At 48.2% G+C, this 18,481-nt stretch overlaps 1 protein-coding gene and 1 pseudogene across 2 annotated transcripts in view; both read left to right on the plus strand.

Moving 5' to 3' along the window:
- The window catches only part of LOC147110456 (uncharacterized), a 208,104-nt gene that overhangs the window by 74,963 nt on the left and 114,660 nt on the right, over positions 1 to 18,481 (plus strand). For both annotated transcript variants that reach the window (XM_086002261.1, XM_086002262.1), the window contains exon 7: positions 17,606 to 17,691. In XM_086002261.1, the coding sequence (XP_085858387.1) occupies positions 17,606 to 17,691 (86 nt within the window). The remainder of the gene's footprint in view (positions 1 to 17,605; positions 17,692 to 18,481) is intronic.
- On the plus strand, positions 383 to 5,022 carry LOC147110457 (uncharacterized; annotated as a pseudogene).

The raw sequence follows: 18,481 nt of genomic DNA on the forward strand, positions 1-18,481 counted from the left end.
TAAGATTCATCAACGCAGAGTGTCTTTCTAGTTCATAACTGACTGTGTTTCATGCTTGACCGAATAAGTCAGGTTAAATTTTCAATTTTTGGGTGGGGGACATTTTAAATGTATTCTTCCATTTACGAGGGCATTCGCCTCCTGTGGTCAAGGGGGTGAACTCCCTGGTTTGAAGCTACTTGCCAATTCTGCCCATCGCCACCAGGAGGTTGGGTGATAGTGGTTTGGTGAGGTGGCCGATCCAAGTTTTTCTTCTGCTATGGGGAGACAGAGACACCTGGCCAAGTTTGGCACCTTCCTGAATAGCACAGTTGAGCTTGAGAACTCACAGCGAACCTATGGCGGGGGGGGGGGGCATTTTAACTTCCCACCCAACACAAACATGGCGGGGGGTGGTGGTTTGGGTTGGGTGGGAAGTTAAAATGTTAAAAACTTCAAATCTGTACCCAACCCGCCTCGAACCCTCCCAATTCCAATGGCGAGACGAGGGGCAGGTGACCAATCCACTCTCAGGAGGCGGTTCGGCCATCAAAACCTTTTAAGGAGGCTGCGTGCCTCCATTTTAACAAGATTTCTATTTTTAACCCAGGTTGGCCGAGTTTTCCTGGCCTCAGGAAACCCGGCAGGTAAAAGGAGACATGAGGAACTAGATCTATCGGGTAAGTGCCTTTACAGCACTGCTTGTGGCCCTGGAGGAGCAGGAGTGTTTCCTCCAGGCCCAAGAAGCTACCCTGTAAAACTGCCACCCACCCCCCCCACCCCCAGCGATTTGTCCGACTCCGATCTCCCCCCGACCCCTTCAGGATCTCCCCCCGATCCCTCCAGGATCTCTGCTGTCACACCCCACAATCTCTCCGCTCCCCCCCACGATCCTGGCAATCAGCCTGGCTGTTGGGCAGGAAACCTGGAGAAACAAATGAAAACACGCCCTGGAGTTAAAACTCTACAGTGTTCAGGGAAACCCTGGTTTCCCAACTATAACTCCTCGCACCCTCCACCGCCACCACCCCACCCCCCCCACCGCCCACTCCGAACCCGCGCCTCGGTAAATATCGGGACCTATGGAGTCGATTTTCCTGGAGCCGTCAGGCGGGGTTTCAGGCGTGTGGGGGGGGGGGGAAATCCCGAATTCAGGGGTCCCGACACCATCCTGCCCAAAACCCCGCTCCACGCAAGTTTCAGAGGCGGCGGGTACCCGCCCCGCACTGGGACCCGCCGACCCCAGGCGGGAAGGGATTAGTGCCAATTAACTGCCTGTTAACAGCTAGTTAACAGGCAATTTTTAGCCTAATCCCTATTTTGAGGGGTGTCGTGTGGGATTCCCGATGGCTCCAAACCACGCCAGGTTAGAGCAGGCGGGCCGTCGGGTTGAAGGAGTTGGAGGGGTCGCGATGTCGGTGTTCAGGTGAGTGATGGGTGCATGAGTGCAAAGGTAAGTGTATTTGGTGTGTCTAAAGTGTGTAAAGAACTTTTACTTACCTGTACTTACCTTAACAGCCTTTCTTCCTGTAGGCGTCGGGAGCGCATCACTCAGCCGGCACTTAAAGCTAAATGGCTGCGATCTGTGAAAAGTGACAGCCTTCAGCCTTGAGTGCTGCTGAGAGTTCTAACTGAGTCTGTGCAGAAGGACTCATGTTAGAACTCAGACTGTCAGTGTTTGGCAGCTTCAAACAGCTGTGAAACACTGATATTTCATCTGCCAAGAACTCTTGACAGATGAAATTGCAGTCTGTGATGTCACCTGTTGCCGGGTGGCCCTTAATTGGCCCAGCGGGCTCAACAAGGTCAATCAAGGGAAAATCGCGTGGATTGGCCGGACGTCGATGTAGGCGGACCTAAAACTCGAAAGTTGTAGTCCCGCCTTCTTCCCGACAGCTTCGGGAATATCGACCCCTATGTCTCTCCACTCAGTGTTGTGGTAACTGTTGAGCTTTATCTTTTTAACATTTGAGATAAAGGCTTATGGGGTAGAGTTTTGTCATGGCCGGTAGCGTTAAACGGGCAGTATCACATCGGCTGCCTGTTCTCCGCCCCTCGCGATATTCCGCTCTATTGAAGGTCTAACAGGCGGACTGCCCAAGATGAAGTTCTACCTTCATAGAAAGAAGAGAAAGAAAAAAAATAGTTGTACAATAATATATAAAGGGTATGCTGTTCTCTTGCAACAAGCAATGAAACAAATGCTGTTACCAATGCAGTTCAGATTGCATGGAATGAATGAGCCTATTGTCCATCACTCTGCCATGACACTTGCTGTTGGCAAAACAAAGAACTACCTCAGAATATACCTTATCATCCTGCATGAACTCCATGTGGAGTTTGTTCCAAGGTCATTGTTTTGGTAGGAAGAATGAGGAGAGGCAATATAAACTAAATTGTACAATTTTAAAGGATGTGCAGGAAAAGGGAGACCTGGGGGTGTGCACACACAAATTTGGCAGGACAAGTTGAGAAGGCTATTAAAAAAAGCATATTGGATCCTTGGCTTTATAAACAGAGCCATAGAGTGCAAAAGCAATGCTAAACCTCTGTAAACCATTGGTTAGGCCCCAGCTGGAGTACTGGCCCCGATTTAAATTTTTTGACGCACTGGGAGCAGGGGGCAGGCGTTCGGTAGCGCGCGGTGAAACCTGGAAGTAAGTGCAGCGCGTCTGTCAGTGGCTTTTTAACTCAGCCACCTCATTATCATTTGACTTCTGGGTTTCCTGTCCAATCAGCGGCAGCGGGCGTGACGTGGACCCGCATGATGTGATCTCAACTCTAATATTTAAAGGGACACTCCAAACATACAATTTGAAGGAGTTTGGAGTTGGAAAGAAAAGAAAGTGGCAGAATGGAGTCCACATGGGCAAAGACTGCACCTCGTTTCAATGCGACTCCCTGGATGTGCTTCCGGGGGCTGTGAGGAGTTGGAGAGAGAGATACTCTTCCCTAGCAACCGGAGGAAGCAGCCTGCAGCAGAGACCAAGAAGGCGTGGTCAGAGGAAGCAAAGGAGGCCAGCAGCAGAACCATGGTGCCACGCTCCTGGATTCAGTGCAGAAAGCGCTTTAATGACCTACGGTCAGGAAAGGTGAGTACAGTGACACATTCACCTACATCCTGCTGTTCATGTGACCCCACCCCTTCTGCCTTGTCAAGCCTACTCCAGCAAATCACTCCTCACACTCTGGGGTACAGTAGCATAGTGGTTATGTTACTGGTTATGTTATGTTATCAGTAATCCAGAGGCCTGGACTAATGATCCGGAGACGTGAGTTCAAATCCCACCACGGCAGCTGGAGAATTTAAATTCAGTTAATAAAATAAATCTGGAACAAAAAGCTAGTGTCAGGAATGAAACTATCGGATTGTCGTAAAAACCCATCTGGTTCACTAATGTCCTTTAGGGAAGGAAATCTGCCGCCCTTACCCGGTCTGGCCTATGTGACTCCAGACCTACAGCAATGTGCTTGACTCTTAACAGCCCTCTGACATGGCCTAGCAAGCCACTCGGTTAAGGGCAATTAGGGATGGGCAATAAATGCTGGCCTTACACCCACTTACCTTGCAGGTGCACCCCTCCTTCTCTTTCTATGCACTTCCTCACATCCCCATCTATCCATCCACCACTCCCACTCACCCACATCCTTATGCAATGTCATGCCTCTCCCTCATAGTCACCCCCACCAAATACACTCCACCGATCAGATGAACACATGCCATTACTCTCACTCATACGTCTCTTTCCCTCCTTGCAGGAGAAGAGAGCACAGAACACCAGGGAGAGGGAGAGTACCGAAGGGGGACCTCCAAACATCTCGGAGCAAAAACGTAGAGGAGGAAGCACTGGAGATCAGTGGAGTTTTGGCACCCCTGGCCATTGGAGATGGGGAGACGGGGAGCTTCCAGCTACCTAGTTACATAATTGAACAAAAGACACCCACATATCATACAGCACTCAGTCATGTTGACTTGATTTCAACAGCGAGTGAAATATGATCATCTTCATAATGATAACTTGCAACATATGCTTACCTTGCCAGGACTAATTCATGTCTTTTATCTCCTTCACGCATCCAGCAGGAGTCGGTGGAGGTCGCTGATGACGATTCCTCCGAGGAGCTGAGTCCTTCTGAGGGTGCACCGTCACAGGACTCATTCAGACCATGCACCAGCTCAGATACTCACTCTTCGGTGGGACCAGTAAGGGAGATAGTTGGGATTTCACCTGGTGACTCACACTTCACAAGTAAGCAAGAGCAGATGGTGGAGTCAGGGACAGCAGTGGAGAGTCCGTGTCGGAGGGCGCAGCCCTGTCCAAGCTCTGCTCAGCTGGACACAGATGCTGAACCTCGGGGGCCGTCGATGAAGAGGAGAATCAATGAACAGCAGACAATGTGCGATGCACTGATGGGCCTTCAAAGTGGAATCACCATGATTGCAGAGAGATTGGAGGAGTCCACTTCAAGCATGAGGGACTGATGTCACAGGCCAGTGAGATGATGTCTTCTCCCATGGATAGAGTGGCCAGCGCCATGGACCGTCATATGCACCAATCACAGGAATCCATGCACGCCTTCAACACCATCATGCAGACTCTATATGCCAACACGTCTGCCATCTTAAATAGGTTGACAGATACCTTAGGCTTGGCCTTACAGGGCCGCACTGATCTGCACCAAAGTGTTCTCCAGCAGAGTGGTAGAAGTGAAGTATAGCTGGGGTACGAGAGAGATGATGGTGAAAGGGGTCATGGAAGTGGGGACTCCACTCAAAGCGCTTCGCTTTCTCACCCACAGCCCACCTCTCAGTCAGTAGCCCACATGCTGCCTCGTCTCCCAATGGGTGAGTCCGTCCCTGCAGAGGTGCAGGTGGAGCAGCCTTTGGCGGGGCCCTCACGGGCTCCAAAACCCAGAGAACGTTGGCCAAGAGCAACTCAGCAGTCAGAGCAGGGATCTGAGCAGCCTCCCTCTACCTCTGCTGAAGCCACAGGGGTTGCACCACGTAGGAGTAGCAGAAAAAGGAAAAGTAAGGCTTTGTAGTTGCACAGGGGTATGCACATGGGTGTCTTGAGAAAATGTAGTTTTGATAAGTTTTATTCTTTATTTAGCTCACATAAATGTTCTTCTTTCATCACTTTCCCATCTTGTCCATTCTTGGGTGTTTGGTGGTAAGTGGCCTGGCTTGATAGTGAATGTGAGGACATGAATTGATGAACATAAACATAAGAACATAAGATATAGGAGGAGAAGTAGGCCATTTGGCCCCTCAAGCCTGTCCTCTCCATTCAATAAGATCATGGCTGATCTGATCTTGGCCTAAATGCCACTTTCCCGCCCGGTCCCCATAACCCTTGACTCCCATGTAGCTCAAACATATGTCTATCTCTGCCTTGAATATATTCAATGACTCCGCCCCCACAGCTCTCTGGGGTAGAGAATTCCAAAGATTCACGACCCTTTGAGAGAAGAATATCATCTCCGTATTAAATGGGCGACCCTTTATCCTGAAGTTCTAGATTCCCCCACGAGGGGAAACATCTTCCCTGCATCTACCCTGTCAAGCCCTCTCAGAATCTTATGGGGGGAGAAATTCGGTATCGCCCCGTTTGGGGCGCAATTATCGGCCGAGCGCAAATGTTTAGCGCCTGCCGCTAATTATCGCCTCCGACTGCAAACTTGGCTTCTATCGCCCTTGGAGGTGATTGGAGCGCTAAATCAGGCGCTACACACCTCTCTTAAGGCGCTAACGCCAAGGAGCGAGGCGCTACCTCAGAGTGCTGGCGAAGCTCGTGATGTCAGTCAGCAATGGAACACAGACACACTGGCGCCGGCCAGCTCTTAAAGGGGAGGGTCGATCTTGCTCTCCATCCACATCCTGCTCATTGCAGCCTTGAATCTCGGCCTGGAGAGATCTGTACATCAAATCTGCTGGAAAGAACAATGGAGAGGCCCAGGGAAAGAGCTCAGAGTGCAGCCCCCATAGTCTCTTCTAAATCGATGCAAGGAAGGTCAAATCGAAATGAACCTGCAAATTGCTGCTCACACGGTGTTGAATCTCTCCAGAAGTCTCTCTCTCTCTCTCAGAATGCGTGGTGCAAAAATGTTGCCGACAAAAAAAGGCAGGAAGCGGCCGCCTTTAAATAGCACTCCCCAAGTCCCTTCCCGACTGCAAAACGTTCCCCTCTACCTGTCATTGCTAGCGGCAGGCGGAAAGGCAGGGGGCGCCACTCAATGTCCGGTCCGGGATGTTGCACACTCGACTGATGTCACGATCTGCAGGCGCAGGAGATCGTGGCGGTAGTATTTAGCACCGCCGCAAAATGTCTGGTCAATAAGGAGACCAAAACTGCACGCAGTACTCCAGGTGTGGTCTCACACCTGTACAGTTGTAGCAAGACTTCCCCACTTTTATAATCCATCCCTCTTTCAATAAAGGCCAACATTCCATTTCCCTTCCTAATTACTTGCTGTACCTGCATGCTAACTTTTTGTGTTTTATGTACGAGGACCCCCAGATCCCTCTGTACCGCAGCATCTCTCTCCATTTCAATAATAATTTGCTTTTTTATTTTTCCTACCAAAGCGGATAACCTTGCATTTTCCCACATTATACTCCATCTGCCAAATTTTTGCCCACTCACTTAACCTATCTATATCCCATTGCAGACTTTTTGTGTTCTCCTCACAACTTGCTTTCCCACCTATCTTTGTACCATCAGCAAATTTGGCTACAGTACACACGGTTCCTTCATCCAAGTCATTAATATAGATTGTAAATAGTTGAGGGGTCTAATGGGGGGATGTTGAAGAGGTGGTTGGTTGGTTGCACAACTGCTTTGTGTCAGTGGCATTGGGGCGGGGCTGTTACATTTTCTGGTGACATGGGTGCACTGGTGCAACCTAAGTGAACCTTGCATTAATAAGGGCATCTCGAATTGTCCGAGGTGGACCTGAGCTCTTCGCCTTGTTCCCTCTGCAGGTCCAAGCCTTGCTGTTATGCAGTATTGTGCAGAGCACTGCAAACCACAAACATTCTGGAGACCCTGGCTGGTGGGTACTGAAGGGCGTCTCCAGATCTATCCAGGCACCTGAAGCACATCTTCAGCATGCCAATGGCCTGTTCAGTCTCACATCTTGTGGTGATGTGGCATTCACTGTAGCGCTGTTGGGCTTCAGTGGTCCGGTTTCTGACGGGTGCCATGAGCCAAGTTTGCAGTAGGTATCCCTTGTCGTATCACAGCCACCCCTTAAGTTTGCTACCAGGTGCGAAGGGATCAGGGAGGGTGGACTACCACAGAACGAAAGCATCATGGAAGCTGCCCGGATATCTTGCACACACCTGCATAAACATCTTTTTGTGGTTGCACACCAGCTGCACATTGATGGAGTGGAAACCCTTGCGGTTAGTGAATACTCTTGGGTGATCTGGGGGTGCCTTAATTGCCACATCTCTCTGCTGGTCCCCTCTCTGCTGGTCCTCTCTCTGTGCAGCTACAGGTCAATGAGCAGCAGGCTGCTGATCATCTTAGTTCTCATCTGAGATCCAATCTAAGGCAGCATAAGCGATACCCATCCTGGCGTGATAGAGCAAACCCCCAAAGTATAGAAAGTAACCTCAAAATTGTACAAAGTAACCTCTCAGCAAAAGTATTGTAAACAAACACTTTGCCACGAGCAGGTAAGAAAGCAGCTGTGAATACTGAGTATTTATTGGCATCTTTGCCTGAGATTGCTTAAGCTCCCTCAGTTGCCGCTGTGTACTCATCTTGGTTTCACTGGTGAATTTCAGGAAGCCCTGGAAACCCATGGACCTGATGTTAAAGTGAAAACAGTGTGTCAATATTGCTCTAATTGAGCGATTAGCATATAGAAATTGACAATCTGCCTCTCCTGAGGGATTTCATGCACATAGCCTAAAGCGCTCCAGTGAAATGCGGGTTAGAGCCAACTTCCCGACTGCACTGTCAATTTCGCCGGCATTAAGCTCCCACCCACACCCAAAGCTACGCATCATCTACATTAAAATTCAGCCTGCTGTGCCCCATTTATGTTCTTATGTTCTGGGCACCACACTTTAGGAAGGATGTCAAGAACTTAGAGAGAGGGTGCAGAGGAGATTTACTAAAATGCTACCAGGGATGCAGGACTTCAGTTACATGAAGAGACGAGAGAAACTGTGGTTGTTCTCCTTAGAGCAGAGAACGTTAAGAGGAGATTTAATAGAGGTGTTCAAAATCATGAAGGTTTAATGAGAAACTGTTTTCAGCGGCAGAAAGGTCGGCAACCAGAGGACACAGATTTAAGGTAGTTGACAAAAGAACCAAAGGCAAGATGAGGAAAAACTTTTTTTACACAGTGAGTTGTTATGAATGCACCATCTGAAAAAGTAATGGAAACAGATTTAGTAACAACTTTCAAAAGGGAATTGGATAAATACTTGAATAGGAAAAGTTTGCAGGGCTATGGGGCAAGAGCAGGTTGAGTGGGAGCTCTTTGAAAGAGCTGGCACAGGCACGATGAGCCGAATGGCCTCCTTCTGTGTTGTATCATTCTATGATTCTATCATGACAAAGCACATGCTTGGGTTCAGATGATACTGGTAAACTGCATGAATGATTTGAACCTCTTGATTTGTTACTACCACGTGTCTGTATCTATTTCTCTATCTCCGGGACCGAAAATCCATAATGGTTTTTACGGATCTGGGGTGCTATCGGGATGGGCAGGGAGTGGATGGTGGGTTGGGTCTCATTGCTGTTTGACACCTGTGTGACTTTCCTCATGCAGAGGGGCACAAGATGGTAACTGATCTGCTGGCCACATTTTTTTTCTCTCAAAAATTTGCATTCCAGTTAGTTTAGTTTTTTTTTGCTGAAGCTAAGATCAATGACATGCAGGATGCCAGAGTAGAAGTATATAGGAAGTTGACTGACAGGCTGCCTGGTGATAAGACATGTTAGAATATAAACGAGAAGTTAATCTAAATTTTGTGATCGGTTCCACCTGATGGGAAAATTGGCTGGTGTTCCATTCTGCTGTATCTCCAAGTTCTTGGCTTGGCCCATTTTCTGCCGTCATTTTTTGCGGCCAAGCAGGCAAGAGTTTTGTTTAAATATTAATTTAGTGGAGAGGCCGAGACCCGGCATAATGGAACTCTGAGGCATTTTGGATTGAATTCACCAAACGTACACCCGTAAATTGATTGAAACATCCAGACTGACTACCCATTTGTGATAGATCAGATCCTAAAAGGTTTTGACACCAGCTATCCGTCAGTTAATTTCCTGGATACTGAAAATACTAAATAGAACATAGGAAGTTAATTCGGAGCACTATTTCAAGTTCTAGTTGGAAGTGCGAGTCCATCCACTTTGGACACAAGAAAGAGTATTTTCTAAATGGTGAGAAGCCAGGAGCTGTGGTTGGGCAGAGAGAGTTAGGGTTCCAAGTACAGAAATCACTAAAAGCTAGTAGACAGGTACAAAAAAAAATTCAAAAGGCTAATGGAATGTTGGCCTTTATCTCAAGGGGGGCTGGAATACAAAGGGGTGGAAGTTATGTTACAGTTATATAAAGCTCTGATTAGACTCCATCTGGGGTACAGTGTTCAGTCCTGGGCACCACACATCAGCAAGGATATATTGACCTTGGAGGTGATGCAGTGCAGATTCACCAGAATGATACCGGGGTTACAAGGGTTAAATTATGGGGACAGATTGCATAGTCTTGTATTCCCTTGAATATAGAAGGTTAAGGGATGATCTAATTGAGGCGTTTAAGATGATTAAAGGATTTGATGGGGTAGATTGAGAGAAACTATTACCTCTGGTGGGAGAGTCCAGAACAAGGGGGCATAACCTTAAAATTAGAGCTAGGCCGTTCAGGGATAGAAACATAGAAGATAGGAGCAGGAGTACGCCATTTGGCCCCTCGAGCCTGCTCCGCCATTTAATGAGATCATGGCTGATCATCCAAATTCAGTACCCTGTCCCTGCTTTCTCTCCATATCCCTTGATCCCTTTAGCCTTAAGAAATATATCTAACTCCTTCTTGACTATATTTAATGAATTGGCCTCAATTGCCTTTTGTGGTAGGATGATGCCAGGAAGCACTCCTTCATACAAAGGATAGTGGAAATCTGGAACTCTGTCCCCCAAAATGTTGTTGAGGCTAGGTCAATTGAAAATTTCAAAAGTGTGATTAATAGATTTTTGTTAGGCACGTGTATTCAGGGTTACAGAACCATGGCAGGTAGATGGAGTTAAAATGCAGATCAGCCACGATCTAATTGAATGGCAGAATAGGTTTGAGGGGTTGAATGGCCTACTTCTGTTCAGCTTCTCCTATAACCTTTTTTAAAAAACTTGTATCTATTGCACATCTACAACATCATACCTTTCAAAGGTGTCACACCTTCAAAGGCTCACTTGTTTGTAGGGCAACATAAAATAATGATTGGCGATATAAGTATCTAAGTTACCAATCAAGTATTTGATTAAGTGTGAACAAAGCAAAAAGTATCAATGAAGAATGAGTAGCCAGCAGAAAGCTCAGCAATTAAATCTCTCTTTTATTTTAAACTGTTGTTTATGAATAAAATACCAGAAAATTGGCCATTCAAATCATCCAGATCATTTCTTCACACTATTTTCAACTGCCATTCTTCTTTACCAAGATCAAATAATTCAGCCAAACAACAACAACTTACATTTATATAGCGCATTTAACATAGCAAAACATCCCAAGGCGCTTAACAAGAGCTATATCAATAATAACATTGTTGACACCGAGCCACAGAAGGACAGGTGACCAAAAGCTTGGTCAAAAAGGTAGGTTTTAAGGAGCATCTAAAAGGAGGAGAGAGAGGTGGAGAAGTTTAGGGAGGGAATTCCAGAGCTCAGGGCTTGGCAGCTGAAAGCATGATCGCCAATGGTGGAACGATTAAAATCGGGGATGCGCAAGAAACCAGAATTGGAAGAGCGCAGAGATCTCAAAAGGCTTGTCGGAATGGATGAGGTTACAGAGATAGGGAGGGGCGGGCCATGGCGGGATTTGAAAACAAGGATGAAGATTTTAAAACTGAGGCGTTGTTGGACCGGGAGCCAGTGAAGGTCAGCAAGCATGACTGATGGGTGAGCAAGTTAAGATACGGGCAGCAGAGGTTTGGATGAGCACAAGTTTATGTAGGGTGGAAGATGGGAAGCTGGCCAAGAGAGCATTGGAATAGTCGAGTCTAGAGGTAACAAAGTCATGGATGAGGGTTTCAGCTGCAGATGAGCTGAGGTAGGGTTGGAGTTGGGCAATGTTCCAGAGGTGGAAGTAGGCAGTCTTGGTGATGGCGCGGATATGTGGTCGGACGCCCATCTCGGGGCCAAACACAACACGAAGGTTGTGAACAGTCTGGCTCAGCTTCAGACAGTTTCCAGGGATGGAAATGGTGGTCAGGGAACGGAGTTGGTGGTGGGGACCGAGGACAATGGCTTCAGTCTTCCCAGTTGGAGGAAATTTCTGCTCATCCAATATTGGATGTCGGACAAGCAGTGTGACAAATCAGAGACAGTGGCGGGATCCAGAGAGGTGGTGGTGAGATAGAGCTGAGCGTCATCAGCGTACATGTGGAACCTGATAATCTGTTTTCGGATGATATTGCCAAGGAGAGAAATAGAAGGGGGCCAAGGACAGATCCTTGGGGGACTCTAGAGGTAATGGTGAAGGAGTGGGAAGAGAAGCTGTTGTAGGTGATTCTCTGGCTATGATTTGAAAGTTAAGAATGGAACCAAGCAAGGGCAGTTCCAGCCATCTGGATGACAGAGGACAGGCATTGGAGGAGGATGGTGTAGCCAACTGTGTTGAAGGCTGCAGATATTAAGCCAGAACTAACATTTATAGTATAAGAAACACAGAAGATTATAAAAAAATCTAAACTTAGCCATAAATTGGTTATTTATTATTCAGAATGCATGAAATTATTTGCTCCACACAGAGGGCCCGATTTTGTGGATTGTGTGGGAAATGGTCGGATTCCCCGAATGTGGGGTTCTGACACACAAAAAAATGTGTCAGCCAGCTGCATGCAATTTTCGCTCAAGTGTCCAATTAATTTCCAGCGTGTGGGCAGCCTTGCTAATTGTCCATTTCCAGTCAGGAAGCCCCACAGTATGATGTCATCATTCGTGGTGCTTTCAAGGTCCACAGCAAGCACTGCATCCTCTGAAGGCTTCCAAACGAACCATGCAGGATGGCAGAGGAGCCTGCAGCAGCTGTGGCCAGTGCCAGACCCCGAGCTGTCTCCAAATTCGACGAAGCTTTACTGCAGGCATTATTGGATGGGGTTAGGGCCCACAGGGAGGTCCTCTTCCCTAGGTCAGGCAGGGAGAGGCCTCCCACTGAGATCAAGGCTGCATGGATGCAGGTGTTAGCAGATGTCAACTCGAATGAGCATGTAACCTTGGCATCACATCTCTAACTCCTTCCTCTACTCCCCCACAGGACCATCCAGAGCCCCCGTCCCCACTGTGGAGGAGGAAGAGGCTGTGCAGCCAGACTCCTCAGAGGAAGCTCCAACCTCTGAGGGCGCAGCGTCAGCAGAAGTAAGCGCACCCAGCACCAGCGCAGACACTCACACCTCGGGGGGACCTTCGGGACATAGAGTAGTGTTGTCACCTGGTGTTTCACAGCTCACAAGTGAGCCTCAGAAGATTCTGGAGACAGGGACAGCAGTGGAGAGTCCTCGTCGGAGGGCACAGGACTCTGCCAGCTCAGCTCAGCTGTGCTGCATGTCGACCCTCTGCCTCTGGGTCCATCCACAAGAGAAGAGGTGATGGATCTCCATGCACAGATGCAGGAGTCTCTGGCAGGTTTTGTCTCCAGGATCGCTGCGAGTGTGGAGCGAATGGAGGAGTCCATAGCGACCATGAGCAGAGCCTTTGTGGAGTCATTGGCGCATGAACGCATCACCATGGAAAGGCTGGCAACCTCCATAGAGGAGATAACTTGCCAGGGTACGGAAAACATGGTGAGTGCTCATAAGAGAATGACATCTCTTGAGCAGCGTTGGCCATCTATTGAACAGAGAAACCAGACCTTCATGGAAGTCCTTCTGAGTAGGACTGCCAGTGCAGAAATGGGTCCCCATGGCCCCCCTGATGTGCAGCAAGGTGCTCTCAAGCCACTTCCAAGCGCTGGCCCCTTCTGGCCTGTGCAGCTTCAGGTGACTGAGCAGCAGCCTGGTGCTCCTGGTGCTCATCCTGCTGTTTCTGGTTCTGCTGCTGCCGCCTCTGTTGCTGGAGATCCTCTAATGGCAAGAAGGGAAGGAAAAAAAGGCGTCCCATGCTTCTCGTAGATGCCTCCGCTGAGGAAGCGCTGAATGAGGGTGGCGAGAGGGGCTTCCTAGGAGATCACATTGGAGAAGTGTGTGAGGCTCCAACCTTCCACAGCTGTGTCTAAGCCTTGAAGAAGTAGCCCCAAACCTGCAGCAACAAGGTCCTTCACCATACAAATGCTGTCCCTTTAAATCGCAGCTTTCCCGACTGACCAGCAGCTGACAGCAAGCAAGCCGGCAAGCTTCACGCCAGGTTTCATCAGCGGGGTTCCCTGCAGGCGTGTTTAGCGTGGGGAACCCCTGAAAATTGCAAGGGCACCCTAAAATGGCATTAAACATGCCAATAATTGGTGATCAGGGTCCTGACGGCCAGCCCCGCCAGCGGCGGGCGGGACTGAATCGGCTCGCGGAGAAACGGCGGTCCGAAAGTCAGGCGGGGGGGTCGCGACCCCCTATTTCAGTGATTTTCGGCCCCCGCCCGCCTGAAAAGCTGCCCGACGGCTGGCAGAAAATCGGGGCCAGAGCTTCTGTCTGGGGTTTGAGATGGAAATTTAAACAGGGGCAGGTGTCAGCCTTATCCCAGTGGTATCACTCTCGTTTGAGTTAGGATGTTGCCGGTTCAAGCTGCACTCCAGAGACTTGAGCACATAATCTAGGTTGAGGAAGTCACTGTCAGAGGTGCCGTCCTTCAGATAAGATGTTAAACTGACTGCCCTCTCAGGTAGATGTGAAAGATCCCATGGCACTATTCGAAGTGAGGTTTGGATGAGCACAAGTTTATGTAGGGTGGAAGATGGGAAGCTGGCCAAGAGAGCATTGGAATAGTCGAGTCTAGAGGTAACAAAGGCTTGGATGAGGGTTTCAGCTGCAGATGAGCTGAGGTAGGGTTGGAGTTGGGCGATGTTGCGGAGGTGGAAGTAGGCAGTCTTGGTGATGGCGCGTTTATGTGGTCGGCAGCTCATCTCGGGGCCAAACACTAAAACAGATCATCTGGTTATTTATCTCATTATTATTTGTGAGACCTTGCTGTATTTTCCTACAACAGTCAGCGCTTCAAAAGTGCTTTGGATCATCCTGAGGTCAGGTCATGAAAGGCACTGATCAGATGCAAGTTCTTTATTTTGTTCCCTCTATTTCCAGCTGCTATGGATAAACTCTATGGGACGATTTTCACCCCCCTATTCTGACGGAAACAGGGTGGTAGCACAACAAAAATTTGGAGCGCAGAACTTACCTTCCCGTTCCTGCCAGGACTATGTCGGTGGGGTGCTTTAAGAGGTGACTCAGGTGCCTGTTGAAAACTGGCCCGTGCAAATCGGGGTTCTATGACATCAGTGGACCCTATTGCAATTTTCAGGTACCAATTGGGAAAGCCTGTACAGTGCAATCTCTGCCCATTGGTACTTGCATTGAGTGGCCTAACCAGTGAGCTTTAATAAGGTCACTCCACTGCTGGCTGCTCAACAACAAGTATATTGATTATAATGTGATGCCTGACCCTCTGCAGTCCTCCCCTGGGATCGCTGAAAATTGATTGGGCATTGGACCCATTCCATCAGGCAGACACACCTCCTGCTCGATGGAATTGGACACATGAAAATCTAGCCCTTATGTGTAGGAGTGATATAATTGGGATATGTAGATTTCATGGGGTCTAAATTCGGTTGATGAGGGCGCCAATGGGGCGCAAATCAACTAGCACCTAGGCGTGGCGCCGCTAACACCTCCCGTGAAATTCAGCGGGAAGTTAGCAGCGGCGCTAACCGTTAGTGCCGCGCGGCACTGCGCCGCCGGCGATGATGTCATCGCCTAGCGCAGCGCCCCGCTCGCGCCCCGGCTGTAATATTGGGTGGCGCCTCCCAACTTACCGCTGGATGCTATGTCCGCCGGGGTCAGGGGGATCTACCTGCGGCCAGGGCGGCACTAGTTAAAGGGGAGGTGGCCATTTTTGTTGCAGGCCGCCTGCCAACACCTGCCCCCGTTGCTGTCCCCGGCCCCCGTGAAGCACCCCCCCCCCCCCACCGCGGGGTGCTGGCTGCTCTCCGTGAGCCCGGCACTCCTCTTGAGTGCCGGGCTCATTTGCCGGCACGCCCGATCCCTGGTGGCCCAGCTGGGCACCGGGACGCGTTGCGCCAGGCCCCTCCCCTTTAATAAGGGGAGGGAGGCCTGCAGTACCGCGGCACGTAGAGCTGTGATACTGGCTCGCAGCGCCCCAAGAGGGACGCGGGGCGCTTCCAGTCGCACCCCTCCTCCCTCTCGGGGCGCTACCTGGGGAAATCAGCCGCAGGGACACTAATTTTTTCGGGTCGCTACCCAATTTTTACCCCCATGTTATTTCTGTGGAACTATAACATTCAGCATGCAATAACAAGTTAGCTTACATAACAGACAGGTAGACAAGGACTATGGAATTCTAGGGTTTAAAGAAGAAATTCTGTGAGAGAGATGCAGCATGGGAGTTGCACCTTATCCTACACATGAATGCCTGATGATTCTATAAATAGAGCAGGACAACATTTACAATGAGGCCCATCCACCTACAAGAAGTGTGATAGAAGAAGCTATAGGCATTCTGAAGTCTTGCTTTAGGTGCCTAGATAAATTTAGTAGACCCCCTGCAATACAGCGAAGCCGAGTCGGAAGAAGTATTCTACATAACATCACGATGAAGAAAGGCTTGCCGCCTTTGGAAGCTGAAGGCAATATTGATGGGGAGGAAAGACTCTCCCTTCTCATAGCATTAAGAGGGTGCACAGGAAGGAGATGATGTGGAACGGGACCCCAGCAGCCAGAGAAAGAAGGACACAAATAGCTCAGAGCTTTTCATCAATAAAAGTTAGCACACCGAATAAAGTGACTTCACACTTGCCTGTTCTCCCTCCTCAAAAAGTCCTGGACTGAAAGACTTCAGCCTATTACAACAACAACTCGCATTTATATAGCGCCTTTGCCGTAGTTAAATGTCCCACGGTGTTTCACAGGAGCGTTATCAACCAGAATTTTACACCAAACCACATAAGGAGATAATACTTGAGTTGATCAAAAACTTGGTCAAAGAGGTAGATTTTAAGGAACCTCTTAAAGAAGGAGAGAGAAGCAGAGAGGGTTAGGGAGGGAGTTCCACAGCTGAGGGTCTAGGAAGCTGAAGACACGGCCGTCAATGGTGAAGCAATAAAATCGGAGATGCACAAGAGGCCAGAATTGGAGGAGAGCAGAAAGCTCGGAGGGTTATAGGACTGGAGGAGGTTACAGAGGTAGGAAGGTGCGAGGCCATGGAGGGATTTGAAAACAAAAGATGAGAATTTTAAAATTGAGGCATTGCCAGACCGCGGGAGCCAATGTAGGTCAGAGAGCATAGGAGTGATGGGTGAACGGCACTTGGTGCGAATTAGGATAAGGGCAGCAGAGTTATGGATGAGCCCAAGTTTAGAGAGGGTGCAAGGTGGGAGGCTGGCCAGAAGAGCATTGGAATAGTCAGGTCTAGAGGTAACAAAGGCATGGATAGAAACATAGAAAAATAGGAGCAGGAGTAGGCCATTCGGCCATTCGAGCCTGCTCCACCATTCAGTATGATCATGGCTGATCCTCTATCTCAATACCATATTCCTGGTCTCTCCCCATACCCCTTGACGCCTTTTGCGTCTAGAAATCTATCTACTTCTTAAATATATTCAGTGACTTGGCCTCCACAGACTTCTGTGGTAGAGAATTCCACAGGTTCACCACCCTCTGAGTGAAGAAAACTGATGAGGATTTCAGCAGCAGATTTAGTTCATAAGACAAAAATTCATAAGACCTTTCCCCTACAATCATCCAGGAGCAAATAATAAGCAAGCAGAAAAGATCACTGAACTCCATGTGGTCAAAGTGCTTCTTTTACTGCAGCACTGAATGTCCCTTCCCTCTCAGCAATTATAAACCTAGGAGGAGGAAACAGCATAACCCATGAGAGCCTCGGGAAGAAAACTTGGCAGGTTAGAGGTGCAGTCGTGAGCGTGCGGTAGTCTCACCTTGCTGTTAACCCGCCAATCAGAGGAAACTCCAGCCTGGTGTGCAATATAGTCACTGATGCAGTAGATGAACGAAAATAGATTGAAGAGAGGCCAGACCGAATGCCAGAAAGGGAGATTTAGGTTCAGTGAAAAACAAAGAAAATGTCTGTTGCACCGTTACTGAATCTTGTTGAGAGTTGATAAAAAACAGTAAATAACCAGTAACTCAAGTTTTTTTTTACAGAGTGCAGTAATACAGCTTTTGTCATAACAATAGAATATTGACTGAATCATTTTTGTTTATTTTTAGATAAGAAAGGCCTTCCTGATGATCTATTGATGAGATTGGATGTATTGGACAATGGATTACAAATCCTCCAGAATGAAACTGTTCAGGTTACAACAGAAATTTTATATTTTCAATTTTTTACGCCATGCATGATATAAAATCAGTGGAAATGATATGGCCAACTTACTGATTTTGGATTCTTTCACTGAGTGCTGTGAATTTTGAAACTCAGCGATTATGGCCTGTAATGATGCTGTGCTAGCTCTGCACCCAAAAGATGACGCTGTAAAATTGATAGTCAGACCTTCAGATATGAAGCTCTGGAAATAGATTTTTTGCAAGGCCAAGAGTTGCTAAAGGCCAAATTGCAACTTTCTGATCAGAGCATGGGGAATTTTCATAAATTGGAAGGACCAGACATGTTCTAAGTGGCAAATAAAGACATATTCCAAATATTCCTCTCTACCACATACATTGACTAAGCTCAATTAGTTGAAGGGTAGTTTTTTTAATAACTTATACTCTGTAGCACTCTTGAGATACAGAAAGATGACTCAAAGCGCTTTACAGAGCAGAGGAAATATGTGGATGTTGAACATGAGGGGAAAAGGCAAACAAGAAAGAAGTTATGCAGGGAGATAAAAGCAGCGTCAAAGAGATGGATTTTTAGAAAGCTTTTGAAAGAAGGGAGGTGGCAAGGTGGAGGATTTAGACAGGGAGTTCTGGAGAGCATGTGTAATTGTTAAAACAGGAGATACCAATGGTGTTGTGACTCAAGGGGACAAGCAGTAGACTGGTGATAGAGGAGCGGAGGGTACATACAGGGCTGTACAACTGGAGGAGATTGTGACATTAGGTGGGGCAAGGCTATGATGGGATTTGAAAGTGAGCACCAGG

This window comes from Somniosus microcephalus, chromosome 11 (genome assembly GCF_052327205.1).
Source record: "Somniosus microcephalus isolate GS21.2 chromosome 11, FLI_Smic_1.0, whole genome shotgun sequence".
Classification (NCBI taxonomy): domain Eukaryota; kingdom Metazoa; phylum Chordata; class Chondrichthyes; order Squaliformes; family Somniosidae; genus Somniosus; species Somniosus microcephalus.